General features: G+C 52.7%; 1 protein-coding gene across 1 annotated transcript; it reads left to right on the top strand.

Annotated features, from left to right (window-relative positions):
• CHST10 (carbohydrate sulfotransferase 10) lies at positions 1,071 to 23,732 on the top strand. The gene is made up of 7 exons (XM_018054922.1): positions 1,071 to 1,332; positions 3,376 to 3,442; positions 10,517 to 10,648; positions 16,484 to 16,575; positions 17,372 to 17,591; positions 20,051 to 20,156; positions 21,869 to 23,732. Exons 3-7 carry the CDS (start codon positions 10,537 to 10,539, stop codon positions 22,404 to 22,406), a joined length of 1,068 nt encoding a protein of 355 aa, XP_017910411.1. The 5' UTR covers positions 1,071 to 1,332; positions 3,376 to 3,442; positions 10,517 to 10,536; the 3' UTR covers positions 22,407 to 23,732.

Genomic DNA, 23,869 nt, shown 5'->3' with positions numbered 1-23,869 from the left:
AACCCTGTGTGACCCCATAGATGGCAGCCAACCAGGCTCCCCCGTCCCTGGGACTCTCCAGGCAAGAACCCTGGAGTGGGTTGCCAGTTCCTTCTCCAAAGCATGAAAGTGAAAAGTGAAAGTAAAGTCGCTCAGTCGTGTCTGACTCTTAGCGACTCCATGGACTGCAACCTACCAGGCTCCTCCATCCATGGGATTTTCTAGGCAAGAGTACTGGAGTGGGGTGCCATTGCCTTCTGGTTTACGTTTTCTAGTGCAGTAAAACTCGAATCACCTTTGGGGCTTACTTCATCAAAAATCTTAGAAACGATTTCCCTAAAACCCCAAGCCTAACCACATTCCTCAGGTTAAGAAGTTAAGCTCTACTGGACTGCAGTCTGACCTGGTCTTTGTGCCTCGTTTATGAACCCCTATACTGGGTCGGGAAGATCCCCTGGAGGATATGGCTACCCACTCCAATATTCTTGCCTGGAGAACCCCACGGACAGAGGAGCCTGGTGGGTTGCAGTCCACGGGGTAGCAAATAGTGGGCCACGACTGAGCGACTAACACTTTCACTTTTTTTTTCATGCCTTGACAACGGGATGACGTCCTCCAGACTGTTAGTCAAGGGGGGGGGGGGGCGGCTGTTGAAAAGGCCTTGTTGATGGCTCTGTTTTTCCTTTTCTTTCTTTTTTAACCATGCAGGCTGATTAGGAATGCTGGGAGGCACCCCAAACTCAAACACTTTTGCCTTTTTCCACTTTTAGATTTTTTTCTTTTTCATTTTTCCAAGTTTGTGTGGTTTTTTTTCGTTCTCAAACACCCAACCTGTTTTATGGATGGTGACCTGGTGGAATAAGGTTTGGCCATACGTCCCTCTGTCATTTCTTGGGATACACTCTCGCGGACTTTTGGGGAGGGGGTTGGTGTGGGACTGGAACTCGGCCGCAAGGGCCACGCGTGGAGCCGGGTCCTGGGGTCTCTGGCCCCGCCTCCCTGCGCCTCCCCTTGGTCGACGCGGCGGCGCGCGCACGGCGGGGACGGCGGCGGCGGCGGGGGCGCGCAGAGCGGGGCAGGAGCGCGCACGGCGCTGACCGGCGCGGGGGCGGCGGCGGCCTCGCCTCCGGAGAGAGCTTCGCGAATAAGCCTTCCTCCTTCCGGCGCCGCCGCCGCCACATTCCCGGCCGGGAGGGCTGGTGGCGGCGCCCAGGCCTCCGGGCCGGGTTCCCGCGCTCCCGGGACGCCTGGGCCCCTCGCGCCTCGCCCCCAGGCCCGCGAGGCCCAAGCCGAGCTAAGCCCCCGAGACCGCAGAAGGGCCCGAGGACCCCGACAGCTCGGGCTCCACTGAGGGTGAGCTCGGGGACGCGCGAGGGCGGGGGGTGGGCGTCACTTTCCTGGACCCCTTCCCCACCCCGGGTGGACGGGAAAACCGAGGGAACCGGCTTCTCCTTGCCAGCGACATCCCCGTGTGTTTCGGCGACTTGAGGCCTCCCTCGTTCGTGGAATGAAAGGGGAGAGCCTTCAACACGTTAATTATGCAGTAAGGCAGCGTCTTTGCTGGGGATGCTGTAGTCGCGGCATCACCGGTTCTCGGTGATCCATAGTTTACTTCTTTCATCCTTGCCTGAGAATTTGCATTTGTCATTGGGAGCGGAAAGAGGAAGAAAATGTTCCACTTGGGCACAGGGGGCATGCAGAGATGAGAGAGAGAGGCCAGGAAAGAGGGACCATGTGCAGTTTTCTAAGTGCACAATTAAGCAAGTCTCCGGTGGGTGGACCTGGAGGAGGGAATTCTTGCTTGGAGAATCCCATGGCCAGAGACGCCTGGCAGCTTCAGTCCATGGGGTCGCAAAGAGTCGGATGCGACTGAGCACGCGCGCACTGGTAGCTAGGAGGGAAAAGGACGGTTGGAAATACGTGTGTCCTGCCAGGTAGGCTCCAGGGTGCCCTCAGTTCAAATCTGGACATAAGGGGCCTGTCAGAAGTTGGAGGTGGAGGCATTCATTTCTGCACGTCTGGACCGGAAGATGAACCAGATCTTCCAAAAGCTGCCTTGTTACTTTCCAAGTCTGCGAAAGGCAGGAGAAAGGGCCAGCCACTGAATGGGAAACGGTACAGCCAGGTTCTGGTTAGCTGAGCCCGAGGATCGTCACAAAGGGGTTTTCTGTCTGAAACACCCGAAGTCAGGGACCTTGGGCCCTGAAGAGTTGGTCATTGGACAGTTTTCACTGTCAGAGTGAAGAATGTCTCAGATATTCTTAAAACCAGGGAGCTCTGCTACAGGCTTATTCACTCTTTTCATTGGCTGGGTTAAGAAGAGACACGAAGACTGAAATGATCTACTGTCTTTTTTCCCCCCGTTATAATTCGGGCATAGTTCATCTTGGTTGAAATAGGAATTTCAGCATGGGGGAAAAAAAAATCTTTCCATCTTTGCTCTTGACCCTCAAGAATAAAAATCTCCAAGAAATACCTGAGAGAGAAATTCTCTTCTTCCCTGGAATGGAAACTGGACTTCTTGGCAGAACTGAACAAAGAAGGGGAGGAACTAGTTACTATCCTGGGCAATTCTCAGTTATATTTAGAACATTTTTCAAATGTTTGAGGTTATATGATAGAATAGGAACAAGGGAGAAAGGTGGATGAGAGGAAAGGGCCTGAAGGATTACAGAAGCCAAGAGAGTATTTTGTCTTGACACAGGTCTAGAAGAATCTGCATGTGAGTACATAAAGCTTAATCCTTCCATCTTTGTAATATGAAATTGCTTTTCATTTTAATATTGAGTTCATAAGCATAAAAGAAAGCATAGCTAGACTTCTCTGACCATCCCAGACTGCTGGGCTGTGTTGTGTTTTCAGTGGGTTGGATGTTTACTTTGCCAGCTCACTCTATTAAATCTGTAATCTCTCTATCTCCATGAGTTTGGCTTGTTCCCAATTATTCATTCATGCTATCACATTTGCCTCGAATGTGCCAGGTCATTAAAGCATGAAGAAATACAAAACCCAGCGAAAATCTTGCATTGAAAGATTTGATCATTTTATACAGAAATCCTTTACCCAATATCAAACATATAAAAGTGGTATAATTGGGTTGTATTATTTTTGCTCCAAAAATGATTTCATTTTCATACTAAATTACAGGGAAGAATCTTTTAAACAGCTAGCTCTTTTGGTACGTTTAGAATAATTTATTCATTTACCAAGCCATCCCCAAAGATAACCCCTCTCTGTAAGAGACCTGGTATGCGAAATATACTCGAATAACCTAAGTGGTTAGCTGTTAATACTGGTTAACTGTTTCCCAAGTATAAAGCAAGTTGTGTTCAGTAAGTTGGTTTTGTAACTTTTAATGGTGCTTATTTGTTTGTTTGTTTGTTTTGTCCCATACAGTTACAGGAGGAGCCGAGAACTTCAGGCAAAGCAGATACTGCAAGGAAATGTGGATCAGGCTCAGAAGGTATGGACAGCTCACCAGTTATCTGAACTCTGTGTCATGTAATAGTATTTTCCATTCTTGCTCATATGGAGATTTACAGAAGCTTAAACTCATAAACAGGAGTTTGTGCATGTATTCTTAGAAATGTATTCTTAACCATAATGACAATAGGAGTGCCCTCTTAGGCAGGGGCTTCCCAGGTTGTGCGGTAGTGAATAATCTGCCTGCCAATGCAAGAGACACCAGTTCACTCCCTGTGTTGGGAAGGTCCTCTGGAGGAGGAAATGGCAACCCGCTCCAGTATTCTTACCTGGAAAATTCCAAGGACAGAGGAGCTTGGTGGGCTACAGTCCATGGGTTTGCAAAGAGCTGGACACAGCTTAGCAGCTGAGCATGCACGCATGCACAGACACAACTCAGGCAGGGCATTAGACGAGTTTAGTAGCTGTAGAGAGCAGTGCGTGGCCTGCGGCGCCCGCTGCAGACGCGTTTGCTGTTCGTCGTCGTCATTAATGAGAATCTGTCTTTACCTCTTACTGGTTCTCCATCTGCCAGAGAGAAGAGTGTGTTTCCCTCCGGGTCACTAAGGATGAGCAGTCATTCTGAGACAGAAAATTGTGCATGACCAGATTCTTTTTGTGACATTTCCTTTAGTGTCTGGATAGGTTTTGAATGAGTGTTTTAAAAACTGAACCCTGGACAGGGAATCCTTTCCTCAGGGTACACGTGTGATGGGAGCAAGGGTCCAGGAGTCAGTTTCCATCTCAGTAAAGGGCCTTGGACAGGACTGTTCATCTGGGCCACTCCCCTGCCCTCTTGCTCACTCCTTGCCGCTCTGGTGGTTCTGGACCCAGACTGAGCTCCTTGCCAGGTGCTCTGTGATGGGTCCCCTCCCTTTGCTGAGCATCTTCTCAACATAGTCTCCTCCCAGGTCCTCCTTCATCCCTCACCCTCCTGTGTTATTAACCACGTCACTTAGTGCCTGTGTGATCTTGGACGTTAATGGCTCTGTTCATGTCCCGTCTGCCTCTATTAGAACAAAGCACCAGGAGAGCAGGGTAGGTTGGTTGCTGGATTCCCAGAGCCTGGAATGGCTCCTGGCTCAGAGTAAGCCCTTGGTAAATGTAACTGAATGAATGACATTTGGGGGAAAACTGTTTTGTGGTCTCTTTAAACCTCATCTCCTTCCTCTGTCTGTTTGTCCATCCCTCTGTCTCCTTCCCATTCAAGGAGCTGAATGGGTGCTAACTCCTGGGATACTGTCTCTGATGTCTCCAGGGCCCCTCTCTCATTTCGCTTACGTGGGATTCCTAATTCCCCTCTCATTTTGCTTACTTGGAGATTCCTTTCTAATTCCCTTTCCTCAAGCGCATTTACTCTACCCCACCCACATAAGAAATCACTGGAAAGGTCATCCTTTTCTTTCTTTCTCTGTGTTTTCGTAGAACATGTATTTTTGGTTTTAGCGCCTGTGTCTTTAATTTACGTAAATGGCACTGTGTCATATACCTCATTCTATTCTTGCTGTATTCCTTTTGCGCCGCGGTTTTGAGGTTTATCTCTTGCTGTGTGCACACTCGGCCCTGTCTAGAGCAATAGGTTTTGAAAAAATTTTCGCTGTTTTACAAAGCTAAATGGGCTTATTTACCACAGGTTGAGTGATTGTGTATAGTAAAAGTAGAACCAGAAAAAAACAAGTTGAATTAGATGGTAGGGGAAGGGGGAGTCAAACTCTTTAGCACAAATTCAGAAAGACTGCTTTTGGATGACAGCTCAGACGGGGTGTGGGGAGCCACTGGCAGCTGCAAAAATGGATGCTTTCAGACAGCATCTTTTGAAAGTGCAGGGCAGGGAAGATTTGCAGCAGAGTTGGTAATAGCACCAGCGGGGCTGCTATTCCTACAGGCGCGTCATGTGTGTGCTGTCTTCCTCTTCACTGAGAGAGAGAGACAGGTTAGTGTTTCTTGCATCTTTAGTGACCTTCCTACATCCTCGGCCCTGCTTTCCCCATCTGTCCATCATTCTTTATCCTCCACCTCTGCCCTATGGGTTTTCAAAGAGCTGGCCTCCTGGCCTGACACCTTGACGCTTGCAAATCGCACACAATGGTCTGAAGTAGGGAGGCTCTACAGACAGCTGGGCTGCCCCTTCCTCCACTGGGGTGCACACTCAAACTCACTTCTGTTATCTGTAAGAGGTACCTTGGGAGCCGTCTTGGCTCCTTGAACAAAGGAGAGTTAAATACAGAAAGTGTCCGGCTTTTGAAAGGCCATTTGTCCCCTGACTTTGGGGGTGAGGAGAGGACTGTCTGTGGGCGCAGGCCCCAGCCTCTCTGCAGACAGAAATGGTGAGCCTTGAGCCCGTCGCTCTTGGACAGGAAGCAGACCCGTGGAGAGTTTGTGCGTTCAAGGAAACACTACAGGTGGTGGGCAGGCCGAGAGGAGCTGGGACTATGGGAATTTGAAATGACTTTCTTTTTGTTTAAAAAAAAAAATGGGGCAAATTATGCTGATTTTTCCAAGGTCAGCCCAGAATTCTACAGGGGCTAGTTACCTATAGCTGGGAAGGCTAAAACAGGAGTAAATGGAAAGAGTGATGGAGGTCTTTATATTTATCACTTTTATTTATTTTTAATTGGAGAATAATTGTGTTACAATGTTGTGTTGGTTTCTGCTGCAAAACAACATGAATTAGCCATACGTATACATATATCTCCTCCCTCTTGGACCTCCCTCCCTTCTAGATCATCACAGAGCACCGAGCTGAGCCCCCTGTGCTATATAGCTGCTGTCTGTTTTATACATGGTAGTGTGTATATGTCAAGGAGGTCTGTGTTTTCACTAAACCACTCAGTCCTAAAGGAAATCAACCCTGGAATATTCATTAGAAGGGCTAATACTGATTGGCCACCTGATGTGAAGAGCTGACTCATTGGAAAAGACCGTAATGCTGGGAAAGGTGGAGGGAAAGAGGAGAAGGGGGTGACAGAGGATGAGATGGTTGGATGGCATCACCAACTCAATGGACACGGGTTTGAGCAAACACCGGGAAACAATGAAGGTCAAGGAAGCCCGGGGTACTGCAGTCCATGTGATCACAAAGAGTCGGGCACGACTTACTGACTGAACAACAGCAAACCTCTTTAATCCTGTGTTGAGCTTCATCAGACGCTTGCAAATCCCACATAATGGTTCGCCCAGCTTCGTCCTCGCCAGTTGGCCTGCAGCCTTCGCCACAGGTCTGTGTGGTCTTGGCTCAGGTGTTCTTGGGGCCCAGGACATTGCTGTAGTTTTTTTGTACTTACTTATTTTTAATTGAAGGATAACTGGTTTACAGTAATCTGTTAGTTTCTGCCATACATTAACATGAATTAGCCATAGGGGGACATATGTCCCCTGCCATCTGCCACCGCTCCCCGCCCCTCTATGCTGTCACGGAGCCCCAGTTTGAGCTCCCTGAGTCATACAGCAAATCCCCACTGGCTCTCTGTTTCACGTGTGGTGGTGTGTGTGTTTCCACGCAGCTTGCTCCCTTCATCCCACCCTCTCCTGCCCCTGCCTAAGAGTCTGCTCTCCAAGTCTGCATCTCCTTTTGTTGCTCAATCCCTCGTCCTGTCCGACCCTTTGTGACCCCCTGGACTGTAGCCCTCCAGGCTGCTCTGCCCCTGGGATTCTCCAGGCAAGAATACTGGAGCGGGGTGCCATTTCTTCCTCCAGGGGTCTTCTCGACCCAGGGCTTGAGCCCGAGTCTCCGGCGCTGGCAGGCGGTTCTTCACCACTGAGCCACCTTTCTGGATACGTAGAGATTAAACAGGAAAGTCACAAAGGATGCAAGCGACTGGCCAGTTTCTGTTCTCAGAGGGTCTGCTCCTGGGGCAGGTCCTTTCGGTGCAGTTTGTTGCCTAATCCTTGTGGCCATCCTGGAAGGAGGAGGGCCTTGTCTAAGCTTAGGGAGGGTGAGTGACCTTGCGAGTCCCAGAGCTGGCGAGTGCTGGGGCCTTCCAGGGCTCTGTGCTGGGAGGAGTGGCAGGAGGGAACGGGAAGACCCTGTGGAGACAGGCCAGCTGCTTGAGGAGGTCAGAGAGGGAGTGCACTCTTCTTGTTGGATGGTGCCAGAGAAAACGCAGGAGACCCTGGTAAACTGGAAATTCAGAGAAACAGCAAGTAACTTTTTGAAGTATTAAGTGTGTCCCATGCAATATCAGGGCCATATTTATACTAAAGTACTGAAAATTTGGGGCTTCCCTGGTGGCTCAGATAGTAAAGAATCTACCTGCAATGCAGAAGACCTGGGTTCGATTCCTGGGTTGAGAAGATCCCCTGGAGAAGGGAAGGGCTACCCACTCCAGTATTCTTGCCTGGAGGATCCCATGGACAGAGGAGTTTAACTGGAAAATTAGTATTTAATCTGAAATTGAAACTTCATGGAGCATCCTGTGTGTTTATCTGTTTAATCTGGCAGCTCTACTAGGTTGTTGTTCAGTCGTTTAGTTGTGTCTGAGTCTTTGTGACCCCATGGACTGCAGCAGCCAGGCTTCCCTGTCCTTCACTGTCTCTGGGAATTTGCTCAAACTCATGTCCATTGATTTGGTGATACTTTCCAACCATCTCATTCTCTTTTGCCCCCTTATTCTCCTGCCCTCAACCTTTCCCAGCATCAGGATCTTTTCTAATGAGTCAGCTTTTCACATCAGGTGGCCAAAGTTTTGGAGCTTCAGCTTTAGCGTCAGTCCTTCCAATGAATATTCAGGGTTGATTTCCTTTAGGATTGACTAGTTTGATCTCCTTGCTGTCCAACGGACTCTCAAGAGTCTTCTCCAGCATCACAGTTTAAAAGCATCAGTTCTTCGTCACTCAGCCTTCTTTATGGTCCAACTCTCACGTCCATACATGACTACTAGAAAAACCATAGCTTTGACTATTCGGACTTCTGTAGGCAAAGTGACATTTCTGGTTTTTATGTGCTGTCTAGGTTTGTCATAAGTTTTTTTTTCCCAAGGAGCAAGCGTTTTTAAATTTCAAGGCTGCAGTCACCACCTGTGGTCATTTTGGAGCCCAAGAAAATAAAGTCTGTCACTGTTTCTGTTTTTCCCCCTCTGTTTCTACCAGGGGACTCCAGGAAAACAATGCACCTGCTTTGTGGGGACTTGAGAGTGAAGGTACAGATGCAGGCCAGTGGCGGGGGGGAACCCCCCTCATAAGCTGAGAGGCCCTTGGGGGTGGGAATTCAGAGTTGCAGTGAGGTCTAGGAGGCAGGGATCTGCCGTGGAGACTGGTGGAGAGCTGACACCCAGGCCGTGGTGAGCTCAGTCCACCAGCGCACACAGGCTTTCTGAAGTCGTCTGCCATTGGCAGACGGTCTGTGTGGAATAGAACATCTCCCTGCTGCCCGGGAGTGATGAGCGGGCCTGTCAGCTGATAGAAATTAACCCAGCCTAGTGTAGCCTCTCTGTGTGGCTGGGTCTGGCTTCAGGAAGTCCTGTGTTAAAGGTGACATGTGAATAAAGAGACTCTTTTGTCTCTCTTGCCAAGAATTGAGCGCAACTTCCAGTTCTTCTGTGTCCCCTGCAGCAGCGTGTGGCTCATGTGACCCACTGAGGACCCAAGTGCCCCACATTGCTCCCAGGTGGCGATAACATGAGAAACGCCCACCCCCCAAGGCTCCTCCCAGGCCCTGGCAGCAAGTGCATGGAGCTGGATGCTCCAGAGTTCATTTCTAGGGTTCCAGAGATTCTCTGCATCTCTACAGGGCTTCCCAGGTGGCACTGCTGCTGCTGCTGCTGCTAAGTCGCTTCAGTCGTGTCCGACTCTGTGCGACCCCATAGACGGCAGCCCACCAGGCTCCCCCGTCCCTGGGATTCTCCAGGCAAGAACACTGGAGTGGGTTATCATTTCCTTTTCCAATGCATGAAAATGAAAAGTGAAAGTGAAGTAGCTCAGTCGTGTCCGACTCTTCGTGACCCCATGGGCTGCAGCCTACCAGGCGTCTTTGCCCATGGGATTTTCCAGGCAAGAGTGGGGTGCCATTGCCTGCTCCGCCAGGTGGCACTAGTGATAAAGAATCCACCTGCCAGTGCAGGAGATGCCAAGTTTAACCCTGGGTTGAGAAGATCCCCTGGAGAAGGGATTGGCAACCTACTCCAGTTTTCTTGCCTGGGAGATCCCATGGACAGAGGAGCCTGGTGGGGTCGCAAAAGAGTCGGACATGACCGAGCATGCATGCACCACACTTCATTTCTGTAGGTGTGCCTGAAGCTTGCCAACAGGATGTTTGGGGCTGGTGCACTGGGATGACCCAGAGGGATGTACGGGGAGGGAGGTGGGAGGGGGTTTCTGGATGGGGAACACGTGTACACCCGTGGCGGATTCATGTTGATGTATGGCAAAACCAATACAATATTGTAAAGTAATTAGCCTCCAATTAAAATAAATTTAAATTAAACAAAAACAAACAAAAAAAAAACACAACCTGCTTGGAATTTCCTCAGGATGGTGTCTGCCTTCTGAGAATTAGCCACAGCAAAAGTCCAGGCCAAAGTGAGCCCCGTCATGCCCTGGCTTCCAGGCATTGGCAGGTGCCTGGGCCAGAAAGAGTCAGCAGGCACAATTGCAGGAGTAAAGGCTTATCATGTGTTCTAAAACCAAATAGAAATGGCTCCTTTCCATTAAAAGTTGATTTGTTATGAACTTTTTATTGCACACATGCACAATCATATCTGAGTCTGCAAAGTCATGGACTGCAGCCCGCCAGGCTCCTCTGTCTGTGGGATTCCCCAGGCAGGAATACTGGAGTGGGTTGCCATGTGCTTCTTGGGGGGATCTTCCTGACCCAGGGATCAAATGTGTATCTCTTGCGTCTCCTGCATTGGCAGGCGGATCTTTTACTGCTAGCACCACCTGGGAAACCCATCAACTTTATAAATTGTTAGTAATTAAAAATATGATGTTACCAAGTTCAAATACCCATGGTATCAGTAGCAAAGAATCTTAAAACATTTGTATGGAGGCTGTTAACTGAAGCTGCCTGTTCTTTCTGTTGTCCTTGGTGTAACTGACTGATGTGTAAGCAGCAGGGCCATTTGGCTGTGTTTTCCAGGAAGAGTCGCTGAATGGCTGATGTCTGACAACATGCACCACCAGTGGCTTCTGTTGGCTGCCTGCTTCTGGGTGATTTTCATGTTCATGGTGGCCAGCAAGTTCATCACGCTGACCTTCAAAGACCCTGACGGTAGGTACGCCACCGCGTGGAATGGATTTGGTGAATTCAGACCTTGCTGTGATACTGCTCCCGGGTACCTGCCCGGATGAGCAGTGACATAGAATCAAAGGCCTTTCACGCCAGAAGGAGGTTGTTGTGTCCAAGTGATGTGCCGAGGCTCGGGAGGGGAGGTGCACAGGGACGAAGGGGTCCTTGCCCGTCACCTCCCCTAGGGGCTGGGGGACACACTCTCCTTAGGGGCTTCTTCGACGTTCTCTCAGGCTCCGGGTTTGGGGACCAGCCCTGCTTGGTGTCCTGGTGAGATGCTGCCTGCTGGGGGCAGCGTGTTTGAAGGTCACCTTCAGGGCTCCGGAAGGAAGTTGGTGTAAATAGATGTGTGCTGGGATTTTTAACTCCCGTTGACTCGATGTCAGATGAGGACATGTTAAGAGGACCCAACCCAGTCTTTGAAAGCTGTGTCTGGTTCACGCCCTTGTCCATTGCTTGGGCCTTACTGTTTTTCTCTGTGAAGTGAGTGTCCTCCCTGCTCTGACAGCTGACAGACCCAACCCCAGCACATTGAGGCCCTGAAAGTGACCTGTGAGGAGGTGCTGGGTGTGACTGAGGAGCTGCGCGGATGGGCATTTGAGCCCCAAGGCGACGACTCCTTCAGGGATGGTGGGAGGCCAGGCCCCCAGGGAGGGCCCGTGAGCAGCTGTAGCCTGGCCTGGGGACAGCAGCCTGACAGGGAGGAATTGCAGGGTATGTTTATTCCACGCAGGGTCTGACATGTCCATGTGCAGGTGTGGCCCTTAGGGAGGGGAAGTAGAAAAGGATCCCATGGTGGTTTCCCTGATTCCCACCTGTGCACTGCACAGCCTGTGTTGGCAGTGTGGCCAGCGGGCTCCGGGCCCTGCTCGCCCTGGAGAGCCCCCCCGGCTGCCCCGACTGTGCAGAGGCTGCCTGACGCCCCACCCCGCCTCCATCCTCCCTGTAGAGGCGCAAGGGGGGAAGGCAGACGGGCAGGCAAGAGAAGGAGGCACCGAAATTAGCCCCCAGCGCTGTTCTCAGCTGGCGGTTTCTGTCCTGGGTTGGAGTTTGTTTCACTGGCGTTCAGTGTTTTTGCTCTTGACCCAGGAGCGCACTGTGAGCTGGCATCACCAGGGAGTCCCTGACGTGCAGGGGTGTCCTGCGCGGTGAAGCCCGCCTGTGCACAGCGGGTGCCGATCCCCGGCCCCAGCGTTCAGGGAGCCAGTGTGCTCGGAGTCCCCGGGCGGCTCCTTCCAGCTCTGACCCCGAGGAGGTGAGCTTTGTCCCAGCTTCCCAGTCAGCGGATGAAGGGGGCTTGCTTCTGGCTTCCCTGTTCTATTTATAATCGTTTGTTTTGTGCTGGGTCTCCCTTGCTTTGCAGGCTTTTCTCCAGTTGCCAGCAGGGGCTGCTGTTCACTGGGGTGGTTTCCCCTGTTGCTCTAAGGCACACGGGCTTCACAGGTTGTCGCACAAGGGCTTAGTTGCCCCACGGCACGTGGGCGCTTCCTGGATGGGGGCAGGGTGGGGGGTCAGGCCCGCGTCTCCTGCACTGGCCGGCAGATTTGCACCCTCTGCGCCACCAGGGGAGTCCCGTGCCTCCCTGCTCCTCATGGCTCTCCTGCCACCCAGTGGGTAGGAAGAGCACGCTGTGGTTTAAAGCCGTGTGTGCGTGTGTGTGTGTGTGTGTGTGTAGGAAGAGCATGTTGTGGTTTAAAGCCGTGTGTGTGTGTGTGTGTGTGTGTGAGAGAGAGGAGGGGCACGCTGTGGTTTAGAGCCGCGTGTGTGTGTGTGTGTGTGTGTGTGTGTGAGAGAGGAGGGGCACGCTGTGGTTTAAAGCCGCGCGTGTGTGTGTGTGTGTGTGTGTGTGTGTAGGAAGAGCATGCTGTGGTTTAAAGCCGTGTGTGTGTGTGTGTGTGTGTGTGTAGGAAGAGCATGCTGTGGTTTAAAGCCGTGTGTGTGTGTGTGTGTGTGTGTGTGTGTGAGAGAGAGGAGGGGCACGCTGTGGTTTAGAGCCGCGTGTGTGTGTGTGTGTGTGTGTGTGTGTGTGAGAGAGGAGGGGCACGCTGTGGTTTAAAGCCGCGTGTGTGTGTGTGTGTGTGTGTGTGTGTGTGTGAGAGGAGGAGCACGCTGTGGTTTAAAGCCGTGTGTGTGTGTGTGTGTGTGTGATAGGAAGAGCATGTTGTGGTTTAAAGCCGTGTGTGTGTGTGTGTGTGTGTGTGTGTGTGTGTGTGTGCATCTCTCTCTGACTCAGCAGTGAAGCCACAGTGACGTTTGTGGCAGTGATTCAGTGTGGTTAACAGACTTCAGTGCTGTATTGAACTAGCCTTTGTCCTAGGGAAATAAATCCCATTCAGTGGTGGAAAATTGACGGCATGGTATGTGGACACTTGAACTCAGAAGCGACATCCTTGTGAATCTGGTGGGTAGGCGTAGAAGCTGATTTTCTCGCTTCTGTTTGACCGCTCCTTCCAATCTTCTGCCTCAGCTCAGCTGCCAGCCGCTTAAGGGCAGAACCCATGATGTGATGTCCGCATGCCCTCTATCCGGCGTGTGATGCAGTGGGCACCCTGGGCAGCTGGACACACAGAGAGGTCAGGGGACGAGGGGATGCCGTCACGTCTAGAAAAACAAGGCAGCACTCACCTGGCAATGTTGGGACATTCTGTAAAGCAGAGATGATGACGCCTCTAAGGAGAGTGAGCTCTTATGTTCTGACGCCTGGTCATACCTACTGATCACCCTTGGGCCTGGCGCTGGTGCCTTGCCCCTGAGGGTTGGGGACGGGTGTGATCTTTGGCCACAGTGGTGACAGCAGGCATCCAGTGAAAATAAACAGTTGTGGGCAGAGCAACTGAAAAGCAAAACCAGACATTAAGTTGTGCTGTTGGCTTTATTCGAGTCTAGCTGAATTGGGCTCGAGGAAGGCTGGGGAGCAAATACCAGGAGTTGGCAGCAGAAGAAGCTGTTAAGAATTGGCGGACGGCTGGCTGGTGTGTGTGGCTGGCCATTCTCCATGCTCTTGAGTGTGTGAAATAAGACACTTTTCAGAAATTCACTAGTAAGTCAGTTGTTTAGAATTCAGACTACATCTTACATCTAGAATGTCACCGAGGAGGCTTAGGTTTCTAGCAACCCACATGGCCTGTGGCAGAGCCGAGCATTGCTGTGCGGCTCACAGACGTGGGCACGTGAGGTGACCGGGCCTGAGTAGGAGGTGACGTCCCCCTGAGCACGTGGGTGCTTGGGGATGAGGCTGAGGAGGACGGGGAGGGCGAACGCTGGCCTCCTGGCCCCCTGGGTGCCTTTCAGAGCCTGGTGGCCCAGGGCACTGCCTCTCTGTCTTCATACCGTCCCTGGCCTCACAGCGGGCACAGAGTGGCTCCTCTGGTTTGGGCTGCATTTCAACTCAAATGCAGGAGAAAGGAAGAAACAGTTTCCTCGGGATTCACGGAGGTGTGTGGCCAAGATTTCTACTGGAGTCAGAGAACTCAGAGGCGTGAGGGGTGGGAGATGGGTTATTATCATTGGTGGGGTTCCGGGAGGATGGGTTCCTCCCCGCTGGGCAGGGAGGACGTCAGGCTGGTGCCTGTCCTCGGTGGGGCTGGCTGGGGAGTGGGAGGTGGGGAGTGGGGGGTGAGGCAGAGAGTTGGGGGTGCAGTTAAACAGCCAGACTGAAGTGGGGGCCGCAGCGAAGCCTGCAGAGTGTTGGTGGTAATGACCCAAGAGGAGTAGGTTTTGATGTTTATAACAAAAGTGAAATGTGCCTTTGCTTACACTTTATTAGGCTGATTTCTATGCTTTTTTTGATAACTACTTTTTTCATTCTAATTCTGTATTTAGGCTTTGCAAAATTTTGAAAGCAAATGTTTCTTTGATTGTAGAGATTTGAAAATTTTCTTCAAAATTCTACCCAGAGTTTTTCCCGAAAATCAGTTTGTTGCAAATGATTACCGTGCTCTAGCATTTTGTAAGACTTCCTCTAGTTGAATATCGACTCCTGTGTCGTATAGTTGCTCAGTTGTGTCCGACTCTGCAACCTGTGGACTGTAGCCCACCAGGCTTCTCTGTTGGATTTTCCAGGCAAGAATACTGGAGTGGGTTGCCATTTCCTTCTCCAGGGGATCTTCCCGATTCAGGGATTGGACCCATGTCCCCTGCATTGGCAGGCAGGTTCTTTACCACTGCGCCACCAGGGAAATCATCAATTCCCATAAACTTCAAAAATAACATGTAACCACTAACCTGACTGCTGACTTGAATCTTGTCTCATTAAACCTTCAATTTTGAGATCACTCGAGTCACCCACAGTTGTAAGTACGTAAGACAGAGGGTCCTTCATACCCTTTTTTTCTTCTGCTCGGGGGTGATGCGTTGCAGGACCATAGTGCAGAGTCACAGGCGGGGTACTGACCAGGACGCAGAGCATCTCCATCACCACAAAGATTCCTTGGGTTGTCCTTTTATAGCCACTCCTCTCTCCCCAGCCCCCAGCCCCTCTCCCCCCGACCCCGGCCTTGGTAACCACTAATCCCTTCTCCTGTCTGTAATTTTGTCCTCTCAAGAATGTTGTATATGCGACCCTTTGCGGTGGACTCAATTCACCACGGTGACCTGGAAATTCATCTAGCTTATCGTGCGTATTGGTAGCTCATTCCTTTTCAGTGCTAAGCAGTGCTCCATGGTTTGGATGTACCGGTCTTTGATCAACCACTCAGGCGCTAAAGGAGGACTGAGTTCTTTCTGTTTGGGGCGGTGAGAAATAAAACTGCAGTGCATGTGCGCATGTAAGTGTTTCGTTTTGGTCGGGCTTGATTTCAGTTGCTGCGTGTAGGTTTTCTCTGGTGGCTGCGATCCGGGGCTGCTCTGTCGCAGTGAGTGGCTTCTCTCGTGGCTGAGCGTGGGCTCTAGGCACCCAGGCTTCAGTGGTTACAGCTCACAGGTTCTAGAGCACGCCCTCACTAGTTGTGGGGCATGGGCTTATTTGCTCCGTCTCATGTGGGATCTCCCCCGACCCGTGTCCCCTGCATTGGCAGGCGGTTCTTATCCACTGGACCACCAGGGAAGTCCCATGTATAGGTTTTTTGTGACATAAATTTTTATTTCTCGGAGATAAGTGCCTAGGAGTGGGTCATACAGTAGTTGAAGACTTAGTTTTTAAGAGTTGCTGCACCGTCCTCACTAGCACTCGGGGTTTTCACTTTTTTGTTTCAGGCATTTTGCTAGGTGTCATGGTATCTCACTGTGGTTTGGATTTGCCTTTGCCTGATGGCTAATGATGTTGAACATCCTCTCCTGAGTTCATCTACCATTGCAGAGCCTCTTTCGTGAAATGTCTGTTCCTGTGTTGCCCCTTTTCTAACTGGATGGTTTGCATTTTTTGCTGTGATTTGAGACTTCGTTATTCTAGATTCCAGTCCTCAGTCAGATGTGTGGTTTGCAGATACTTTCTCTCAGTCTGTAGCTTGTCTTTCCATCCTCTTCACAGGGTCTTTGGCAGAGCAGAAGTTTTAAGTTTTGATGAGATACAGTTTATCAGTTTTTCCAAAGATTTACATTATGCTTTTGAAAGAACTTTTCTAGTTTTGTGTTTCGCATTTAAATGCTGATCCATTTTGAGTTTGTTCTTGAATAAAGACTGAGGTTTAGGGAGATGCTCCTTTTGTGCCTGGGGGTGTCCAGGTCCTTGGGTCCATTGTTCAGAAGACGCTCCTTATCGCCCTGCCAGCCATCACTTGGAAGTGTGTGTTTGGCCTCTTTCTGGGGTCCCTGGGCTGTGGCACTGCTCTGTGTGTCTGCCCCTGCACGGGGAGACGTTTTAACCTCTCCGTCTCCTAGCCTATAGCGCCAAGCAGGAGTTTCTGTTCCTGACTGCCGTGCCTGACACAGGGAGGTCGCCAGGAGAGACACACCTGCCTGAGGAGCTGAAGGTGAGCATGGCCAGGCCCTGCCTGCGCTGACCCCCTTGCCCGTTCTTCCCAGAGCATCTCCCTCTCACCTGCTCTCCCCTGCAGCCCCAAGGGGGCTCTCCCATCATTGGACTCCTTAGAACAGGACCAGGGCTGGTGAGCTCCATTACCTGCTCACAGAGGCTAAACTTCCGGTACCCTGATGCAACTGCCAGGCATTGCCTTCCACGTGTCTCAGGGTACATTTCAGAGAAGCAAAATTGTGTGCTCAGCACTGAGGAGGTGGAATGATGGCTCTTGCCTTTGAAAAACCCATACTGAGTGGCCTAAGGCATTTTCTTAAATTAATAAAGCAGATACACCAGTGTACGAGATTATCTTGAACAGCCACCATCTGTGTAGACAGCAGGTCCTTAGGTGCAGCTTGCATGCTTACACTCAGGTTACGTGGAGGTGGGGAGCAAGGGAGCAGAGCTGGCCTCCCTAAAATTCCTGAATGACGAGGACCCTGCCTTTGCCAGGGCATCAGCGGCCCTCGTGCGGTCAGCACAGTGCCAGGCAGACAGACAGCCCACCCGCCCCTTGGGTTGTCCAGGCTGAGGTTGAGGAGAGACGGGGTCAGCAGCCTCTGGCTGCTCTGTGGTCTGGCGCATCCACAGCCTGAGCCCCGGGTCCCTGAAACTCGCGCCTGCTGTCCAGCTGTTTCAGCCGGGCGGCCCCGGCCTCCACAAGTTAACGCCTGGCATGAGGGCAGGGCAGGGCTCCTCCCACAGGCGCTCACGCTGCCCCGGTGCCCGTTCTGCCTTGTTCCCTGCAGCCGACGGGGAGGATGTTGGTTGAGCCCCTGGTCTACACGCAGCGCCTGGAGCTCATGAGGAACGTCTGCAGGGAGGATACTCTGAGGAACCTCTCCCACACCGCCATCTCCAAGTTTGTCCTCGACCGGATTTTCGTCTGTGACAAGCACAAGATTCTCTTCTGCCAGACCCCCAAAGTGGGCAACACCCAGTGGAAGAAAGTGCTCATTGTGCTGAATGGTGTGTGCAGTGCTGGGTGAGGCCCGTCCCGCCCGGACCCCAGGGTCTGCGGGGAGGGGGTCGGAGGGGCTGGGGAGGGCAGCCAGGGAGACCTGGGAGGGCCGGCAACTCACAGACAGCTCGCTGGTGTTTTTCCTTTTTATGGCCACGCTGTGCAGCACGTGGGATCTTAGCTCTCTAGCCAGGCCTTGAACCTGTGCCCCCTGCAGTGGAAGTGAGGAGTCTTAACCACTAGACCACCTGGAAATTCCCTGGTGTTTTTCCTATTCCTGTCTCACATTATATATTGGCAGGGCTCACCCAGGCAGTCCACACCCACCGTCAGGGCCCTCCGGCTCCCTCCAGTTCTGCCTGCCGCCCCCGCCTCCCAAGTTCATCCCTTTTCTTCCCTTCAGAGTCACTGCATTGATTCTTGTGAATCTCTCGCTCTGTCCTAGGAGGTCAAGGCTCTACACTCACTGAGTCACCTGGCAGCTGCCCTCACAGCTGCTCTCCTGTGCAGAGAAGGACCCACAGCCAGTGCCCGGGGTGGGGTGACCCCTGTCAGTGGGTCTGGGGGTCTCCCCACCCACAGTCAACCCCATCTTATAACGAGCAGCCATGTTCAGAGGATTTAATTGACTTGCTTCAGGAAATGTAGAGTTTACTCAGGAGCAAATTAAGTCACTGGAAAGTGCCCTCATGCTCTGCATGTTTCGATTCCTCACCACTGTTTTCAGATGCTGTGTTTGTTTGTTTAAACTCTAGTTACTCTGAACCGCCCACGATAATTATGGGCTGTATTAAATTCAGCTTCAAAAGAAAAATAATCATAATGGACAGCAGCGTGACTCCGAATCAAGCATCGGACCTCGGAGCCCCATGGGGTCTGCGTCCCCCTGTCCCTGGGCCTACTGCTGCTCTCAGAGGCAGTGGTTAGAGCTGGTGTCATCTGACCTTTTCACTGGCTGATAAGGAAAGGAGACACTTGCTTTGTCTTCTGGTGGTCATCAACATGCTTCTGGAGTAATCTGGCAGTATGTTGGCTTTTAACATTGGAGAATGGGGTTACAGATCAAATTTAAAACAACAGATGTACCAGAGTCTTACACGTTTGCTGCCACAGTATGAAGCATTTGTCTCTGAAGGAGAAGAATCCGTTGATGAGAGCAGGACACAAACGGGCGCAGTTTGCCAGTGCGTATGTGGGCTTCCCAGGCGGCACGGTGGTAAAGAACCCGGCTGCCACTGCAGGAGACGCAGGAGACACGGGTTCCATCCCTGGGTCGGGAGGATCCCCTGGAGGAGGGCGTGGCAGCCCACTGCAGTGTTCTTGCCTGGAGAACCCCACGGACAGAGGAGCCTGGCGGGCTACAGTCCATGGGGTGGCCAAGAGTCAGACAGGGCTGAAGCGACTTGGCACAGCAGGAGGACAACAGTCCTGAGGCTGCCTTCGGCTGTCCCTGGACGCATCCGCAAGGCGACAAGTACCAGAGCAGGTCCAGGTGCAGACCCACAGAGCTGCCCTCCTGTCAGCCTTGGGAGTAGGTGGGACACCTTGCTCGTTTACAACTGTCCAGTCTCAGTGCTTAGCACAGGGTTCTGGGTCAGGGCTTAAATATTCTGGAGAGACTGCAGTCCCTGCTTTGAAGGCCCAGCAGAGAGCCTTCCCTGCCAGACCATGAGTCTAACAGGGAAGATTAACACACGGATGGATGTGAAGGGTGGCGAGGCCTTGACTAGCACCCCAGCACACCGACACTTTATCTCCATTTGCCTGAGTAGAGAGATGAGGGAGCACCTACCCAACTCCCCCAACCCTGGGAGGAGCCCCCCAGGTTCCAGTCGGCAGCCTGGGTCCAGCACTGTGGCTCTTGGTCCCGCCCTGCCTCCTCTGATGCTCCTTGTCCTCCTCTGAGCCCTGCTTCATCTGCATCCCTTCACCCCCGAGCATCAGCCTGGCTGATCCAGCACCAAACACGCTGGCCACTTGCCAGCCTGGGATGCTGTGAGGTTCCCCAGAAGCCTCTTAGGCCCGGGTGCTCTGGTGCTGGGAGCGATGGAGCAGATCAGCCGGGCGCTTCCTGGTCCTGCTTCTCTGATGTTTGCCCCCAGTTTCAGAGGAGAGGAAGCTTTGCAGGTTTCAGGCGTCCTGCTTGCAGGCAGTGATCTTTCTTACATGCAGGTTGAGCCTCATTCAGGTGCTCCTGCCTGTAGGCCTAACTCCCTCTTCCTGACTCCTCCGTTTCCTCCCGTTGGCTCCTGGATCACCAAAAGCTGCTCTTCAGTCTCACCCTGCCACAGGAGCAGTTGAAATTTGGAGCTGAGACCTAAATGTGGATACTGGGGGATGGTTTGTGGGGAGTGTGGACCTGCATTCTGAGATGGGCATCTCTCTTTAAGGGCAGCAGTGGCTAGCTTAAGAGGCGACCAGGCAAACACAACTTCTCCCCCCACCCCACCCCCCGTTTGCTTCCCAGGAGCCTTCCCTTCCATCGAGGAGATCCCTGAGAACGTGGTGCACGACCACGAGAAGAACGGCCTCCCACGACTCTCCTCCTTCAGCGAGGCCGAAATCCAGAAGCGGTAGGGGTGGGGAGGGGTGGGGAGGAGGAGGGTAGGCAGGGGTGGGGAGGAGGAGGGGTGGGGAGGGATGGGGAGGAGGAGGGTGGGCAGGGGTGGGGAGGAGGGTGGGCAGGGGTGGGGAGGAGGGTGGGGAGGAGGGTGGGCAGGGGTGGGGAAAGGGGGACGCTGATAAAAGCCCAGGTTCCGCTCCTCTACTCGTTGCATTACCCAGACATCTCCAAGAGCTGCTCATTTGTGTGGGTGAGAGGCAGCCAGGCACACACCCAATGTTCAGTGCATTTAAATTCACATTTTTCATGAGAATTTCCGAATTTCTCCACCCTAACCTTCACACAGGCCATCAAAATGAAAGTTACATGGTGGTCTTAGTGAAAATGACTGGTCGTTTTTGTTCTGCTTTGCTTTGGTAATGTTTTATGGGTTTCTTTCTGAGCATGACCTTTGTTTCCTAAGAAAGGGGTTTGGCTTGCAGGTAGACCCCGCTTCGTTTCTCATTTCCTTCTGCGGTGCTGCGTGGGCCTCCGGGGCAGCAGTCCCCTAATGAGTGGCCAGGTGGGCTAGACCCAGCAGCGGTAGAGGGAGGCCGGCCTTGCTGGCCCCAGCCGGGACGGAGACTGTCACAGGGAAGGTTCCTGAGCTGACTGGACAGTTCTCTTGAGAGCTGTGAAATGGCCCCAAAAGACGAGGTTTAAAAGGAACAAGTGCACAGTATGCCAGCCAGTGTCAGGCACCGAGTGGTCTTTGAGCTCCCTTGCTTGTCAGCTGCTTCACTTCCATTGCTTCCAGCTCTGGTTGTTCGCTCTTTCCAGCTTGTACAGTCTCAGAAATGCCAAATGCCAAATCAGAGACCGTCCTGGGGACAGGTGGTTCTGTCACCCACCTCAGCATTGGTCCTGTGGGGCTTTTGTGAGAGCAGCCGAACCGAGACCTGTAGCGCTGAGAGGGCGCCTGGCCTGGGGGAGTGCCTGAGAGGGCGCCTGGCCTGGGGGAGTGCCTGGGTCACAGCAGTAGCGCTGAGAGGGTGCCTGGCCTTGGGGAGAGCCTGGGTCACAGCAGTAGCACTGAGAGGGCACCTGGCCTGGGGGAGTGCCTGTAGCGCTGAGAGGGTGCCTGGCCTGGGGGAGTGCCTGTAGCGCTGAGAGGGCGCCTGGCCTGGGGGAGTGCCTGGGTCACAGCAGTAGCGCTGAGAGGGTGCCTGGCCTTGGGGAGAGCCTGGGTCACAGCACTGTCATCGTCATTACAGGCTTTTCACACAGGTACCCCTGGGCCACCACCACTCCCTCTGGGAGCTCCCCCAGACCCTCTTCCTGCCAGCTGGAGCCTGGTGACTCCCATTTTCTCTTACCTCCCCCCACCCCCCATTTTTCCTTCCCCTGGCAATTTTGAATAGAGTCACTCACTTCCTCTGGCTTCAGCTGTTCCTCACTTGATCAAGCAGGTTTCTACTCTTTTGGGTTTCTGTCCCAAAACAAAACTTTTAAAAACATTCCTGAAGTTAATATGGGGTAATAGGTTAACAAGAGGATCTGCCTCCAAGGGTGGCTGCGTGAATTCAGTAAGAACTGTGTGCAATGCCTTTGGCACAGGGCCCAGCCTGGTGGCTGCTGTTGCTCCAGCCATCACGTTTCACTCTTCCCTGCCTCACAACCCATGGCCAGCACCACCAGCAGCATTGGGTTAACTTTTTCTTTATCTTCCACCTTTTTCCTTAGCTTGAAAACATACTTCAAGTTTTTTATCGTAAGAGATCCTTTTGAGAGACTGATCTCAGCGTTTAAGGATAAGTTTGTCCACAACCCCCGCTTTGAGCCTTGGTATAGGCACGAGATCGCCCCCGGCATCATCAGAAAGTACAGGAGGAACCGGACGGAGACCCGGGGCATCCAGTTTGAGGATTTCGTGCGCTACCTGGGTGACCCCAACCACAGGTGGCTGGATCTCCAGTTTGGGGACCACATTATCCACTGGGTGACGTACGTGGAGCTGTGTGCACCCTGTGAGATCACGTACAGCATTGTCGGGCACCACGAGACCCTGGAGGACGATGCCCCGTACATCCTCAGGGAGGCGGGCATCGACCACCTGGTGTCCTACCCCACCATCCCGCTGGGCATCACCGCGTACAACAGAACCAAGGTCGAGCACTACTTCCTGGGCATCAGCAAACGAGACATCCGGCGCCTGTATGCGCGGTTCGAGGGGGACTTCAAGCTCTTTGGGTACCAGAAACCAGAGTTCCTGCTGAACTAACGTGTAGGACCATGAGTTCAGATATCTTCGTTAGACCAGAGGCTAACCAGGTGGAGCTCAGGCACAGAAATGACACTTCTTCCACCTCCCTCCTCTTGAAGACAGCCACTCCCTGAGGACCGGGGCGCACCTTGCCCAGTGAAGCTGCACCCTGACTGTTAGGACGTAGTCTGCACATAAGGTACATGGAGGGTCCTGGCCCCCACCCTCCAGTGCCACCGAGCCTCTGCTCTCCCCAGGGTGGTGGGGATAGCGTTAAACATTTGCAGTCAAACAGAGCCGGGGGGAAATCAGATGGCCTTGGTCGTCTCCCTCAGTTGTTAGACACCTGCAGGGCAGGGCTGTCCTGTCTGTCCCCAGGGGACAGCAGGCATGGCACCCAGCACTTTGAAGAGAGGTGGACAAGCCGGTACCCTGCAGACATCCCAGGGGCCAAGACAGGATCAGATCTGAGTGATAAAGTCACGCTTCTGGCTCTCATCTTGGCCGCCGCTGTCATCGCAGAGCCAAACCCCTCTCTCCATGGCTCTCTAGTTCCCAAGAAGTTCAGGAATGACCCAGGGGTGTTCCTCAGCCGTTCACCTTTTCAGAATACATGCTGTGTGCTCCTCGGCCAGATTTCCACACTTTTACCTGCCAAGTGATCATCATCTCATTCAGTCCAAGAGATCCAGTTTTGGGAAGTGAGGGGAGTGTCCATTCTTCCCACCTGAGGAAGGGAGCCTCTTTGGGGGCCTTAAAGGGAGCGTGGCCTGGGAAGAGGCAGGGCTGGCTGGGTGCTGGAATTCAGGCTGCCCTGGTCTTGGGCATGTCCTTCCCAGTGACTGTCTGCCTCTTGTCTCTGACGGCCGTGCGTGGGTGGGCACAGAGGTCTTCACCCGTCTCCTGGAGGACCAGTCTCTCCTGGGGGCTGAAGGCAGGCAGGGGCAGCATGCCAGCATCGCCAGACCAGTGCAGTGTACACATTTTAGTCTCAGCAAAACATGTCCCACCAGGCCCACTTCTGATGATGCCGTCATCCTGACCCAAGTTGGATAATCAGATTCACCAGCAATAAAACCTTGGGTCGAGGCAGCCCACGTAACGCATCTCCAGGCACTGAGGAGCAGTGGGCCACACTAACCGCTTCATGTGCCGTCTGACAGTGAGGCCCCTCAAGGTCTGGGACAGTCTCCCTGCAGAAAGTCCCAAGTGTCCAACCAGGCCACACAGGGCTCGGGAGCCCAGCGCTTCCTCCAGGAAGCCCCCGCCGTCCCTTTCTCAGTGTGACTTCCTGAGTTTGTAAATGTGAAAGTAACACAAAATAAAAAACACGTGCCAACCTGATGTGGGCTGTGGTTCCCAGGGAGGGGCCGCGTGGGCTGTGTCCCGAGGGCTGGTGACAGTGAGGGGCATGTGCCCGCCCGCAGCGCTGACGGGGGCAGCCCATGAGGTGGCCTGTCGCCTGCAAAGGCTGCAGCACC

This window comes from Capra hircus, chromosome 11, assembly GCF_001704415.2.
Source record: "Capra hircus breed San Clemente chromosome 11, ASM170441v1, whole genome shotgun sequence".
NCBI classification, from domain to species: Eukaryota; Metazoa; Chordata; class Mammalia; order Artiodactyla; family Bovidae; genus Capra; species Capra hircus.
The sequence above is the reverse complement of the archived record's forward strand: the minus strand, read 5'-3'. Positions and strand labels throughout refer to the sequence as shown.